Source organism: Chiloscyllium punctatum, chromosome 11 (genome assembly GCF_047496795.1).
Source record: "Chiloscyllium punctatum isolate Juve2018m chromosome 11, sChiPun1.3, whole genome shotgun sequence".
In the NCBI taxonomy this organism is placed as follows: Eukaryota; Metazoa; Chordata; class Chondrichthyes; order Orectolobiformes; family Hemiscylliidae; genus Chiloscyllium; species Chiloscyllium punctatum.
In genome coordinates, this window is record NC_092749.1 from 93,592,078 (window position 1) to 93,607,616 (window position 15,539).

Genomic DNA, 15,539 nt, shown 5'->3' on the forward strand with positions numbered 1-15,539 from the left:
TAAATAGCTGGATCCAGTTAGGTCTTTTTTAAAAAAATGTCCAGCAATGAATTAAGGATGAATGTCTTTACTCAAAGGGCAGTTAAAATGTGGCACCTGTTGCTACATGAAGTTGAGATGAAAAGCGAAGGTGCATTTACAGGAAGCTAGGATAAATGCATAAATGGGAAAAGATTTATAGGATATGTTGATAGCCTGGTAGGAGGCTCATGTGGATCATTAACACTGGCGAAGATCTGTTAGGCCATGTGGATTTATTTCTGGGGTGTAAATTCTACGAAGGCTCATCTTTGGTAGGATGGTTAAAATTCAAATGGGAAAAGAGTAGGAATGTAGTTCTATTGGAATGGCTTTATGCACTTTGCCTGGTTTTCCTCATCATTAACTTCATTGGACGTGGGATTTATGATCATCAACCGATCCGTATCAGTTGCTTTTCTCCTTACTCACTCAAGTTGAACTTCAACTTGTTTTTCCCAGAATTAATGCATTTTCCTGGTTTTAACATCTGTTGCTTTTTTGATGTAACTTACTTCTTATGTGGTAGGGAAAGAAATCAAATTTTCATATTACTAAAAGATGCACTACATATGGAATAATCACTGTTGATAAGGAAGATGTGTTAATGTCACTGAGCTAATAACCTAGATATCAGCATGGTTGGTCTGCAGGTGCAGCAAGTAATTAAAACAAATGGAATTTTGTCCTTCATTGCTAAAGGGATCGCCTTTAAAAACAAGGTTATGTTGCAGGTGTATAGGGTGCTAGTGAGGCCACACCTGGAGTACTGCGTGCAGTTTTGGTCTCCTTATTTGAGAAAGGATGTACTGGCACTTAAAGGGGGTGCAGAGAAGGTTCACTAAGTTGATTCCAGAGTTGAGGGGTTGGTTTATGAGGAGAGACTGAGTAGACTGGGATTATATTCATTGGAATTTAGAATGAGGGGGGAATCTTATAGAAACATATGAAATTATGAAGGGAATAGATAAGATGGAAGTAGAGAGGATGTTTCCACTGGCAGGTAAAACGAGGACAAGAGGTCATCGCCTCAAAATTAGTGGGAGCAGATTTAGGATCAAATTGAGAAGGAACTTCTTCACCCAGAGGGTTGTGAATCTGTGGAATTTTCTGCCCGGTGAAGTAGTTGAGGCTTCTTCATTGTTTTTAAAGCTAAGATAACTTTTTTAAAACAGGAAAGGAATTAAGGGTTATTGTGAGAAGATGGGTTAGTAGAGCGGAGGCCACAAAATGATCAGCCGTGATTTTATAAATGGCAGAGCAGGCTTGAAGGGTCAGACGACCTACTCCTGCTCCTAGTTCTTATGTTCTTGTTTTTATTAATGCTTAGGGTCGTAGGATTTGAAAACATCATGGCAGTGATGGTTATTTAAATTCAATTAATATCTAGAATTGAAAAACTAGTCTCCATGATAGTACAATTTTGCCATCATCAATTAGTCTTTTAAGACAAAAAAAAGTTGTTCACTAATTTCAATTTAGGGGAGGATCTCTGCCATGAGTATCTGGCCTGGTCTGTGAGTCTTCAGATGTGACTGAATCTGAATTAGTGTCATGAACGAGCAGCATATGAATTGAACAGTTTTTTACTTTCCTCTTCTGTCTGTAACAGAGGTGATTTTTAATTTGTTACTTTTCTTTTTTAAAAAGTAATATGCAGTTGTGTGTTTCTTTAAACCTGACTTAAGAAATCCAATTTTTAAATGGCACACAACAAACTGCTTACAGTTAAAACAAAGTTGTGTTCATTCACGTGTTCAAAAGTTTGTAACAGACATTTGCTCTTACAGGGTAGGAAAGGAAATTACAAATTTTTGAAAAATTGAAAATGCTGATATTAATTTATCTAAGTTAGTCTATTAAGTAAATATCCATGAATGTTTCCAGTTGGGTGACCTGGCCAGAATTCCTTTATGTAGAATCTTGAATACAGGTATAAAGTAGTTCAAGTTAATTCTTTTGTACTCTGGGAAATTCTTTTTTCAGGCTAAATAGTGGATTCTTTCCAGAAATTGAGTTTTGAGAAAAGTTGATACCGGAGGCAGATATTTAGATGAGCCTGAGTTGCTTTTGTAGTTATCTGTTCTTGTGTAAAATGTAAACTAAGAAACCAAACTGAAGCTGTTCAAAATCCAACTGTTTCAGTCATGTAACTGGGGTTCCAGGATAGATCACCCTGGTGAACAAGATTGGTCAAAAACTATTGTGTTTTAGTAGAGTTATGAAGGCCATTAGCACCATCTCATACATAATATATTTTAAATGTCGTCTTTGTTCTGAACTGGCTTGCGTAGTTATCTTGTTAGTTGTTCCTTTCTTGTGGCTTGAAAGAAATATCTATAGAATGTAGAGTGTGACATTCCAGAAAATGATGTAAGTTATTGTGTCCAGGTTACTGCTGATCACGACTTTGCAGAAGTTGGCATTAGTGGCAGCCATGTTATCAGTTTAGTGAAGTGTCTATTTCAAAAGAAGTGTAAGCAAGAGGAAATAGTTTTGAAGAAAAGCAATTTCTGATTTAACTTTGTGTCTGCTTGCCATGACACTACCCTCTGACATAGCCTAGCAAGCTGTACATTTCAAGGACAATTAGGGCTGGGTAACAAATGCAGGCCTTCCAAGCAATGCCCACATTTATGAAAGAACAAAAAATGCAAGCCACTCTATTCCAATTACGAGTTCATTCAAATTTGGCATGCATGTGGATGGGCTTCTATACCATTGAGAGGTATTTATTTAATTTCGATCTTTTAAGCTCAATTATTTTGGTAGACGTAGCATCTATTAATCTAATGGAAGCATTATAACACCATCTCCCTTTTTAGAATTTCTCTGTCTTAGGTCATAGGTTGAGGCTGAGAAAACCCAAAAAGTTCCTTTTGGCCTTTCTCTTTGTGACTCTTACCACCTACCAAGAGGTGGTGTGGAACTAGATGAGGTGATTTTAAACATCTAGGTTTCATATCTTTCTCTAAGGAATTAATTAGCTCTTAATCAGTCCTTATCTTGCTGATGCTAGGATTTTAGCAGATGTGAAGTTGTGAATATGAAGCTGGCTGAGTTCTTTCAACATCTTCAGATTAAGCTTTCATGTATCTTTATAAAGGAAATAGTTGCACTTGTATGATGCCCTCACGCTGTGCCGAAGTACTTGTAAAGTGTGGTCAGTGTTGTAATTTAAGAAATGTGGCAGTCAATTTGTACACAACAACCTCTCAATTTCTCAACAATTAAAACAAACTGCCATGTGATAATAATCAGGCTTTTATTTAAGCAGCTTTGGTTGAAGGGTTGGACAGGACAGAGGAAAATTATGTTACTCTTCCTGTTAGTTCCATGGCAGCTTTTGTGTTCACTTTAAAAAGTAGCCATGATCTCTGGTTTAACATCTCATTCCAAAGATGCATATCTGACAATGAAGTATTCTCACTCTCCGCTAGAGTGCTAGTATTAATTATGTGCTCAAGTCTGTACTTTGGGGCTTGAACAGAAATTCTGATCTCTGAGAAAACTCCTGCACAATGAATTGCCGATATTTCAATTATGCTTCTAATGATCTGTAGAGACATATATATAAAAGGTAATGAAATTTTCAGCCTCTGACATGCAACAAAAGTTTACATGCTATAGAGAGAGAGAGAGAGGCTGAACAGTCTGGGGCTGTTTTCCCTGGAGTGTTGGAGGCTGAGGGGTGACCTTAGAGGTTGTCAAAATCATTAGGTCTCTTTTATATCTTTCTCCTCTCACCCAAAAACAATGCCTTCTAGTTCTGGACTCTCCCACCCCAGGGAAAAGACTTTGTTTATTTATCCTACCCTACCCTACCCTACCCTATCCTATCCTGTCCTATCCTATGCCCCTCCTGACCTTATATACCTCTATAAGGTCACCCCTCAGCCTCTGACACTCCAGGGAAAACAGCCCCAGCCTATTCAACTTCTCCCCATACCTCAAATCCTCCAGCCCTGGCAACATCCTTGTTGATCTTTTCTGAACCCTTGCAAGCATCACAGCATCTTTCCATAGGATGGAGACCAGAATTGCATGCAATATTCCAAAAGTGGCCTAACCAATGTCTTGTATAGCCGCAACATGATCTCCCAACCTCTGTACTCCATAGTGTCACCCATAAAGGAAAGCATACCAAACACCTTCATTATCTACTTGTGAATCCACTTTCAAGGAGCTCTGAACCTGCACTTCAAGGTCTTTGTTCAGCAACACTCCCCAGGGCCCTACCATTAAGTGTATAAATCCTGCTAAGATTTGCTTTCCCAAAGTGCAGCACCTCACGTTTATCTAAATTAAACATGATTGAATAAATCTTTTTAAAAAAACATCAATGGTTTCCCCTCATGTGTGAATTTAGAATTGGTGTCAAAGTTAAAAAAATAACAAGCTTCCCATTTTACCGGAGAGGACGAATCTCTTATGGTCTTTATTCAAGGCTGAATTGGACGTATTTTTAATCGAGAATGGAGTTGAGGAAATGGAGAGATGGAGATGGTAGGTAGGAAAATGGAATTAAGGCCATAATTAGATCGGCCATGATCATATTGAATGGGGGACTAGATTCAATGGGCTGAATGACCTACTCTTTGGGATACAGTTGAAGGTCTGGTGAAACATTGCAGCAGGCAGAATTTAATGTTTTGGATTTGGATTTGGATTTAATGTTTTTTAAGAAAAAGGCTATGTAAATACACTGGACTGTAAGTAAGACATGCATGATTTTAACAATTTATGCTATCTGGTTCAGAATGCCTAAAAGTTACCAACTGAAAAGGATATGGAGAGAATTCAACTAACTAAATGTCAATTGACTTTATCTCCAATCTAAGATATTAGATTCCTTACTCAGATTAATTCAGCTTTTTTTTTTCAAATTTAGTATAATGAATCCAGCATCTGGCTGCTCCAAATCCCATACCAGCCTCACCATACCTACATGCATGTTTATCAAGGGAGAGCTGCAAAATTATTATTTTTTTAAACAATCTCTATCCAAGGAACACTGAGCTGATTGTAGCACAAATCTAGGATTGATGAAGGGTGCCCACACCAAATAGTGTATGGCTTTGTAACATTTGTTACATATTTTGAGCTGATATTTTGGGAAGCTATGCTGCAAGTAACCAAAGTTTGAAGATAATTATCCAATTTAATTTTGTGAGCATTTGATAAATTTTCTGCAAATGAAACAAGTCATCATAATTTAAACTATAACTGGCAATTGTGCTAGAATTCAGTTTGCAAGATAAACAAGTTCATGTTGACAGAATTTCTTTAAGGAAAGGTAATAGCATTCATTTTATGGAACTTTTCAGTATGAATTTGAGATGTTAAAATACATTTTTCTTGCATCTTTTTTGTTTTTTATTGATTATACGCAATGTAAAATTAAGGATTCAAGTATGAACATAGAGTTTCACTTCACTATTTGTGATGAATACAATGTTTCATCTCTTTTTTTTTGTAGAGTGACTTTTTTTTTCTTTTGCTTCCACATTTTAGGAATTCTTGGCTTTCCAGATTCAAGAAACTAGCAGTGTGGTTGTTAGCCGTGTACATATGCATTCCTTTCATAGTAAAAATATGCCCAGCTATTCAAGCCAAGCTGGTCTTCTTAAATTTTGGTGAGTAGCAATTCCAGTGAATTGGATTAACTGCACCTGTTTGTCATTCACAAAGCCTTTGGCATGCCATCATGCATTTAGAACCAGAGCCCTAGAAATTTCCAGCAGATCAATCTGATTCACCACCTATATGTACTCCTTTAATTTGCAACATGTCTTTGACCATGTTTTTGTTCACCCCCTCCAAAAGAGTTTGGCTCAATGATACAGTTCATTTGCTTGCTTAATTACAGTAGATTAGAGAGTCCTATATGTCTGGTCCACTCTTCAATTAGATAATCAAATTCCTCTTTTTCTCACAAAAGTTATTGAGCTCAGAATTTTACATCTTGAAATCCTTTTTTTGTCCCTTCTTCTCTGCTGTTCCATTGGTGGCTGCTCATATCCACAGGCTTCTAAAGCTAGTTTTTTTCAGGAAAACTCTTATTCTGTGTTCAAAATATCTCAACATGTTTAAGTGCCTGTTTTCTCAGAATATTGCATGATGCCTATTGAAGAGTTTGTGACAAGTATACAGTGTCTATGAAATAGCTGGTGGTTTAACATCTATATATAATTTAGGTGGATCCCATGACAAATATAACTACTTTAAAGCAAGTTAGGCTACTTACTATCTTCCACCCTGCCCTGAGAGTCCACTGCTCCAAATTGCAAGTACTTCACTAGTGGATAGAAACTTCACATGTCACTTAATTTAACCTAAACACATGCATCTTTTGGAAACGTGCATTCATATTGATCCATTAATAACTTGTGTTTGCTTATCTATTTCATTGCTTGGGATTTTGCAGCAAAGGAATTAATTTCTTTATTCATCAGTACAAAATTTACACAGCTGTTTAGGGTTATTTGAAATGTTTGTTTTGCTTTTGAAGTATTATGTAAGGGGCTTATTTATTTAGCTCTGAGCCATGCAAACGAGGAAGACCCCACATTTTCAGTGGCCCAGGCTTAATTAACTGCCATCAGCAAACCAGCAGCTGTCTATAATGCTCTATGGTTAATCTATTGATAAACAACAAGAGTTTGAGACTAGGATTTCTGTAGTGCACCCCGTCCCACCCCTGTAACTGAATAATTAACTGATACTTGGCAATAAAGAATCTCTCCACTCTGGAGGCTTCCTGCCTCTATTCCTGATGAAGGGCTTTTACCCAAAACATCGGTTTTCCTGCTTCTCAGATGCTGCCTGACCTGCTGTGCTTTTCCAGCACCACTCTGATCTAAACTCTGGTTTCCAGCTTCCGCAGTCCTCACTTTTGCCTAATAAAGTTTCACGGTTGAACAATAGCCGTAAGGTACAAGGGAGCCAACTGCTCTTTGAACCATATCCTAGTAACAGCATAGGCCCCCCCAACAGAATGTAAGCAAACAAAATAGTACTAAAAATGATTATAATTTAGGGAATGGTTTAACGGGGTTCCAAGCTGCAGGCTTATGTAGGCTTTCAGATAATGAAAATGCTGTTTTTGTTTTCCAGCAAATATCTTTCCAAGTTAACTGCAAACAACTTTATGAACAGAATAAAACATTTTTAAATTTTAGTGGCCAAAATTTTGATATCTTTATTACTATAAATTTTTAATGGAGTGGTTTTTATATTTAAATATTAGTGTACAAATTAGTATTTCCTATATCTTTTGAGGAAAAAAATGATTTATCAGTAAATTAATTGGCTATTTTCTGCGCAAAGTGCATTGGTCAAGATTTTGATGGGATTGCAGTTTACGATTAAAAACAAATTATTATAGATTTGAATTTATTCTATGTAATTGGTTTGTAGTCTTAATCATTTGAAAGCTCTAAAATTTTTATTGACACCTTTTTTTTTTGTAGTGCGGCTACCATATTTCATTGACTTGAAGAGGCCACAGGACCAAGGGTTGAACCATACATGGAATTTTTATCTTAAACCCGAAGAGACAATTACCATTGGTGCTTGGTAAGTGAACAGAGACTGGTTAAAAAAAAAACCATTGTCTTAATTTCACAGTTGTTGACAGACCTGATGTGGGTTCCTAGTGGTGTATATTTTTGTTGTTTTGCTTTATTAATGTTTTGGTACAGCTGGTTGTCTGTTACATGGACTAGAGCATAAAATAGGCTGACGCTCTAGTGCAGAACAGACAGAGTGCTGCCTATGCTGTTTTTCAGGTTACACACATGCCTCTTCAGGTGGAACATTAAAAGTTCCCAAGGTATTATTTTGAAGGAGAACAGTAGACTTCTCCCTGAATCAACATCACTGAAACAAATTATATGTTCATGTTGCTGTTGTGGGAGACTTGTGTGTATGAATTGACTGAGTTTTCTATGTTACAGCACCAGCAATTTGGATTTGCATGCCATCTTTAAAATATAGCATTCCATTACAATCGTGACTGCACCTCATACGTAGTTGGTTGTTAACTGCCTTCCAGTCAAGCAATATTTTAATTTTAAGAATGATCCGTGGTCTTGTTCCTTTCTATCTCTAATCTCCTCCTGCTCCTACAAATCCTCCAAGATAACTGCACTCCTTTAAATCTGTATTTTTTCTGCAAACCTGATTTTATTTGCTTCATCACTGGTCTTCACACTCAGTTGTCTCAGTCCTAACTTCTATTACATCCCCTATATTTTTCAGATTCTATACTTCCCTTTTCTCCTTTTAAGACACTGTAAAGCCTACTTATTTCATGTAGCATTTAGTCATCTAACTAGACATCTACTGTCACTTCCTTGAAGTGATATTGTGCATAACCTATTGTTTGGCATATCCTGAGCTTGCAACTATTGTTCCCGTTCTCATTACTGTTTGCATTCCTGCTCTTCCTGTCAACTTGTTTAAACAGTTAATTAGAGGACAGTTAATTTAAAGTTGACTTGATGAAGGGTTATATCAGGCCTAAAAACGTTAACTATTGCATTCTCCACAGATATCAGACCTGTTGAGTTTCTCCAGCATTCTCAGTACTTGCTTTTGCATGTCTTTTATTTAAAACACATCTAATTTTGCTGCTATTTTTAATTTGAAAAGAAATGCCTAGTCAATTTGCTCACCGTTATTTGGGAAACTTTGTTAATAATCAAGAGACAAGCAAAAATGGTTAAGGAGGGAGCTTGCATCCAGTGTTAGATGTCATAGAGCCATAGAGATGTATAGCATGGAAATAGACCATTTGGTCCAACCCGTCCATGCCGACCAGATATCCCAACCCTTCCTATTCATGTACCCATCCAAATGCCTCTTAAATGCCGCAATTGTACCAGCCACCACTTCCTCTGGCAGCTCATTCTGTACACACACCAGCCTCTGCATGAAAAAGTTGCCCCTTAGGTCTCTTTTATATCTTTCCTCTCTCACCCTAAACCTATGCCCTCTAGCCCTGGACTCCCCGACCCCAGGGAAAAAACTTTGTCTATTTGTCCTAACCATGCCCCTCATAATTTTGTAAACCTCTGTAAGGTCACCCCTCAGCCTCCGACGCTCCAGGGAAAACCACCCCACCCTGTTCAACCTCTCCCTATAGCTCAAGTCCTCCAATCTTGGCAACATCCTTGTCAATCTTTTCTGAACCCTTTCAAGTTTCACCACATCTTTCCGAGAGGAAGGAGACCAGAATTGCATGCAATATTCCAACAGTGGCCTAACCAATGTCCTGGACAACCGCAACATGACCTCCCAACTCCTGTACTCCGTACTCTGACCAATAAAGGAAAGCATACCAAACGCCGCCTTCATGATCCTATCTACCTGCAACTCCACTTTCAAGGAGCTATGAACCTGCACTCCATGGTCTCTTTGTTCATCAATTTAATAGAAATTGATGTCAAGCCACCAGACCTTTGTACAAAGAAATAAAACTTGATAACATCATGTTACATAAATTCCATAACAATAGAAGGAAATAAATTCTTAGTTTAAAGTGAAACAAAATTTCATGGCTGTTAAGAACTGGGAAGTACAGCTGTGTGGTAAGTTCTTTCAAAGAGCTATTATAACTGCAACCTTCTACACCACCTTTTGGTTTTGTAAGATGAAGTGTTGACAGCACCCACTCAATGCTTTTTAATGTTCTAGTTAACTTTACACCCCAGTTCCATGCATTAGATTCCCAACAGTATGGAAACCGGCCCTTCAGCTCGACCCTCCAAAGAGCAACCCACCATGAACCACTCCCCCACCCTACATTTATTAATGCACCTAACACTATGGGCAACTTAGCATGGCCAATTCACCTGACCTGCACATCTTTAGATTGTGGGAGGAAACCAGAGCACACAGAGGAAGCCCTCCCAGACACTGGGAGAATGTGCAAACTCGACACAAACAGTCGCCCGAGGTGGGAATTGAACCCGGGTTCCTGGCACTGTGAGGCTGCAGTGCTAACCACTGAGCCACCATGCCTCCATTGTTCTTCTATTGTGTATATCTTCCTTAAATAAGCTTTTAAGCTGTTTAATTTCAAAAGATGGGAAGTCTTACATTTTCAGTAGCATTTCAGACAGTTGTTGGAAATCAGTGCATTGAATACTTTTGAAGTGAGCAGCAGCCATTTGAACATGGCAGGTTCCCATGTGATAACGACCAGGTAATTGTATTTCTGGCATTCTCTTAAAGGAAAATATTAGTTCTGACACAAGAAGCAGCTCTATTGCACCTCCTTTCAAATATTATTGCAATCTCTTCCCTCACTGCTATCATCTATTAGAATTCCAACAACATTGATCCTGCATGCTGTCTGCGCTGCCTGCTCACTTGTTCAGGATACCTTCCCACCTACACTAATACTAACAGCTGTGCCATCCAGCTTAATTTCCCTTAATGCCTCCCTATTTCAGTCCACCATAGAACTGGAAGAAAACAGGGTAATGCCTGACATTTGGCTCCTAACCCCTAATGAGAGGATCTTCTCTCTCACTACCCTGCGCAACTGACCAAATCTAAGACCTTGGACTGATATTTGACGCTATCCTTGACTTGGCTGAGGAATGTTGGTAATGTGGCAAGCTTCCTGGCTTTGTCTGTGCTAAATAGCATAGCAATGCAGCAGTACCATGAAACTGGAATCTCTAGGTGAAGGGCCAGGCAAAGCAGGGATGCTGTGAGAATCCAAGTAGGCTAAGAGTAAGTGACTACAATGAGAGTCAGTGAGCAGCCTGGAGATGTAGCCTGTCCTAATCCATGAGCTGGGTTTGTGTCCCTGAGTGCTAAGTGTCCTTGCTTCAGCATTACAATAATATATAGTAGCCATTGCACACCAAGGTGCAGTGTGAAAGTGCAGAAGCATACTGAAAGTGAATTTATATGACATTGTTAGGTTTATGTTCTTTTTTTTCTTGAGATTCTTACACACTTGATGCAGCTGCAACGTGCCAGCTTCTGTGAACAACAACCAAATTTTATCAAGCACGGTGTGGTATAAACTTTCTGGAAGAACTTTTAAAACAGGGCTTGGCAGAGTCATGTCAAAGCTCTCTCTGAACAAAGGAAACAGTCCTTCCTTTATACAAAGTATTTATGTCACAGTGATGCCCCCAAGACAACCCCCAGTCACATGCCATTCAAGCCGCAATGCAATGACCTGATCATCTCCGGAAACAATATAATGTAAATCACCCCTCAATGATCAAATCTGTTGCAAATCATTTTTTAATGACAGGGAGTAGTCAAATTCCAACTGTAATACTTTTATTGATTTCTGAATAGGGGATGAAAATGTAAATAATAGGAGGTGACAATGTAAATGGTTCTGAATAATAGATGATTATGTAAATTTCTTACAATCTATCTGTAAGTCAGAGGCATCTCACCCTAGCCTCGGAACATCCAAATGCAGGTCAGCAGAGCAAGTTAACTCCTTAATATCACAAAATAAGATTCTTGGGGCTGGTCCCTGTGGCCAAATCTCTGCCTCCAGAGATGTTAGTTCCTGGTGTCCAACGTTTGGAGTAAGTAGCAAGCTAGAGTCATGAGGTACCCACACTGTCTTACATGACACAATGTTTTGGTGTATGGTTTGCTCACAATGGTTAATTGAATTAGAAGTTGCATATTAGTAAGGTGAGATTACGATAGATATGATTTGGAGGTGTTGGTGTTGGACTGGGGTGTACAAAGTTTAAAAATCACAGAACTCAAGGTTATGGTCTAACAGGCTTATTTGGAAGCAATAGCTTTCACAGCGCTGCTCCTTCAGGTAGTTGTGGAGTATACAGGTGATAAAGGAGCAGTGCTCCAAAAGCAAGTGCTTCCAAATAAACCTGTTGAACCATAACCTGGTGTTATTTTTTTTTCTCTAACTTTGCAATAGATAAGATCGTTAACAATCAATAATCCCCTTCAAATCCAACTTACTGCTCCCTAGTGTGAGGCTTATCTTACACCTAGAACGTAGTTAAAAGATGTAGTGAGCTGCTGCTGACTCTTGAGAGAGGCTCACACAAGGAGTGTGGCTCGGCCCATCACATTAGTTGCGATAGCCCATGTCATTCAGGTCTTTATAAACTGCCCCTTGTCAGTGCAGTGCCCCTTCAGTACTACAATGGAGTATCCAGCTCTGATTGTTGTGCTCAAATACTGAATTTATTCTCCCTCATTTTGGTTGAATGCAGAACCTTCCATTCTTTCAATAATGCTATCCCTGGTCATTGTCAGTCAAAGTCTATCCTGGTTGTGGGTATGTTCGCCAAGCTGGGAAGTTTATTTGCAGATGTTTAGTCCCCTGTCTAGGTGTCATCTTCAGTGATTGGAGCCTCCTGTGAAGCGCTTGTGTCTTCTGGAATTTTATTGGTTCATTTTCTGCCGCTTTTGGTTGCTGGTTCCAGTTGTTCATTGTAGTTGCCAGTATATTGGGTCTGTGTGCTTGTTGATGGAGTCTGTAGCTGAGTGCCATGCTTCTAGAAATTCTGTGGTTGTCCTATGATCATTGTGTTGTCCCAGGTGAATCTGTGGTCCTTGTCATGTGTGTATGGCTACTAAGGACAGCTGGCCTGATGTTTAATGGCTAGTTGGTATTTGTGGATGCAGATTGCTAGTTGTCTTCTTGTTTGCTCTATATACTGTTTAGTGTAGTTTCTGCATGAATCCTGTAAGTTACGTTAGTCTTGCACATGATTGGTAAAGGGTTTTTTGTTCTGGCGAGTTGTTGCCTGAGTATGGCTGTCGGTTTATGGGCTGTCATGAATCAGAGGTCAGAGAAGTCTGGCCATCAGTTCAGACTTTTTTATGTAAGGTAGTGTGATTTTGGTATAAAGCGCACAATTTTGAAATTTGCTTGAAGTCTGAGCATCAATTATAAATAATAGGATTAACATAGGTATGTATGTTTGCAGGTTAGTTGTGTAAAATGTACACTGAGAGAAACTCTATTTTTATCCTCATTTTCTCCATTTTTTTTTTCCACTTCCAGGATTATTCCTTCCTTGAGCAGTTAAACAGAGGACATGTCAGTATTTTTACCTCTGCAACTCTGACTTGGCCTGCTAGGAGATGAGTGAAAATGAAGGTTGACTTGTCCTCTAATTAAATTGCTTCTTTGTATTGTCAGTTGTAGCTCACAGCACTCTTGCTTCTAAGTCAAATGGGTCTGTATTCTAGTTGGGCACAAGACTTGCAAGTTGTGAACTGAGAAGGAGAGTAATCAGCTTGAAAAAGGGCATGGATAGGTTGGTGGAATGGGCAACCATAAAGCTGTTACTATTTAATAGTGTAAAGTAAAGCATATTGGTAGGAAGTTTTGAGGAGCAACAATACAAACTAATTTAATAATACAATTGTTAAGAGCTGGTGCAGAGTGACCGATGGGTATTTCTGTGAAAACTGTTGAAGGTGACAGGACATATCTGAGAAAGTGAATAATAAGGTGTATGTGGTACTAAAATTTATAATAAAATGCATAAAATACCATGAGAAAGTGATGGTAAACCTTTATAAAACAGCCTCATCTCAAGTATGCTGTCCAATTATAGCTTCCACACATTGGGAACAATGCAAAAGCCTTAGAGAAAAGGCAGAAAAGATTCTGTTTCCACAGTCGAGGGACTCTGAGTAGGTCATAGAAATGTACAGCACAGAAACAGACTCTTTGGTCCAATTCGTCCATGCTGACCAGATATTGTAAATTAACCTAGTCCCATTTGCCAGCACTTGGTCCATATCCCTCTTAAACCCTTTCTATTAATATACCCATTCAGATGCCTTGTTTTAAGTGTCTCAGCCTCCTCCATTTCCTCTGGCAGCTCATTCCATAACGCACCACATGCCTCTGTGTGGAAAAAGCTGCCCCTCAGGTTCCTTTTTAAATCTTTCCTTTCTCACCTTACACACACGTCCTCTAGTTTTGGATGCCCCCACTCCATGGAAAAGACCTTGCTTATTTACCCTATGCACGCTCCTCACTTGATAAACCTCTGTAAGGTCATCCCTCAGCCTCCTCTCCTCTAAAGAAAGCATCATTCCTGATGAAGGGCTCTTGCCCGAAACATCTGTTATCCTGCTCCTCGGATGCTGCCTGACCTGCTGTGCTTTTCCAGCACCCCATTCTCAACTCCAGGGAAAACAGCCCCAGCCTATTCAATCACACCTTATTGCTCCAACCCTCTAACCTTTGCAGCATCCTTGTAAATCTTTTCTGAACCCTTTCAAATTTCACAACATCCTTCCTACAGGAGGGAGACCAGAGTTGCGTACAATATTCCAGACGTCGCCTAACCAATGCCCTGTACAGCTGCAACACGACCTCCCAAATCCTATACTCAATGCTCTGACCAATAAAGGCAAGCATACCAAACACCTTCACTGTCCTATCTACCTGCAACTCCACTTTCAAGGAGCTATGAACAGTAGATCAATAGATTTGGGCTGTTTTATGAAAAGAAAGTTAAGATTTGATAGAGACTTTTAAAATACGAGAAACTGGAGAGACTAAATTGAAAGCGTTCCCATTATTGGAAGTGTCAGGTGCTAAGAGAGACCAAATCAATGGTGACAGTAAAAAGAACCAAAGGCAATATGAAGAACCTTTTTTTAATGCATCAAGTATCTAGAACAGATTGCACGAGTATGGTGGGGTGGATTCAATTGTCACTTTCACAAGGGAATTGGGTGGTTATCTGACTATTTAAAAAATTGCCAAGTTATGAGGAAAAGAGAAGGAAGTGAAACGAGTTGATATGCTCTTGCAACAAATAGGGAATAGCTGACCCAATTGGCTGCTGCATTTGCTGTGAACATTCTGTAAAAAGAAAGTATTTTTCAGATGAGGATATGCTCCAAAGAACCTGACCATTGCTCTTCTGACATGTTAAGTCTGAGATTAAAGCTAGCAATCTTTTTTAAAGTGAATCAAAGCTATAAGCAGTACCTGCATTAAACATTGGTGTTGTAGTGGTAATGTCATTGAACGTCTAATCCAGAACCGTAGGCTAGTGTTCTGAATTCCACCATGGCAGAAGGTAAATTTGAATGGAGTAAAAAAGATAGTCTAATGGTGACCATGTTGATTGTCATAAAATCACGTCACTAATGTCCTTTCCAGGGAAGGAAATCTGCTATTCATTACTGGCCTACATGTGATTACAGACCCACAACAATGTGGCTGACTCTTAACAGTCCTCTGGGCAATTAAGAATGGGCAACAAATGCTGGTCTAACCAGTGATGCCTACATCCCATAAATGAATATTGTTTCTAATAATTCTGTAAACTCCCTGATGCTAGATGTAACTTTAGAATTACTTCTTAGGCGACACTCTTCTCCAAAAACCTAAACTTTGCCAATCTTTCTAACTACCATTGAACGTTACCACAGTTTGACAAACTGTCCAATACGTTCTTCGGAGTTGTTTCTTCTCTGCTGTAAAACCGTCATTCTAAGCTCTTAAGATATTCCTATATTAAAAA

At 38.9% G+C, this 15,539-nt stretch overlaps 1 protein-coding gene across 1 annotated transcript in view; it reads left to right on the plus strand.

The window, feature by feature from the left end:
* abhd12 (abhydrolase domain containing 12, lysophospholipase) overlaps positions 1-15,539 on the plus strand; it is a 145,767-nt gene that overhangs the window by 16,859 nt on the left and 113,369 nt on the right. The window contains exons 3-4 of the mRNA XM_072581299.1: positions 5,533-5,654; positions 7,491-7,596. Coding sequence (XP_072437400.1) covers positions 5,533-5,654; positions 7,491-7,596 — 228 coding nt within the window. The remainder of the gene's footprint in view (positions 1-5,532; positions 5,655-7,490; positions 7,597-15,539) is intronic.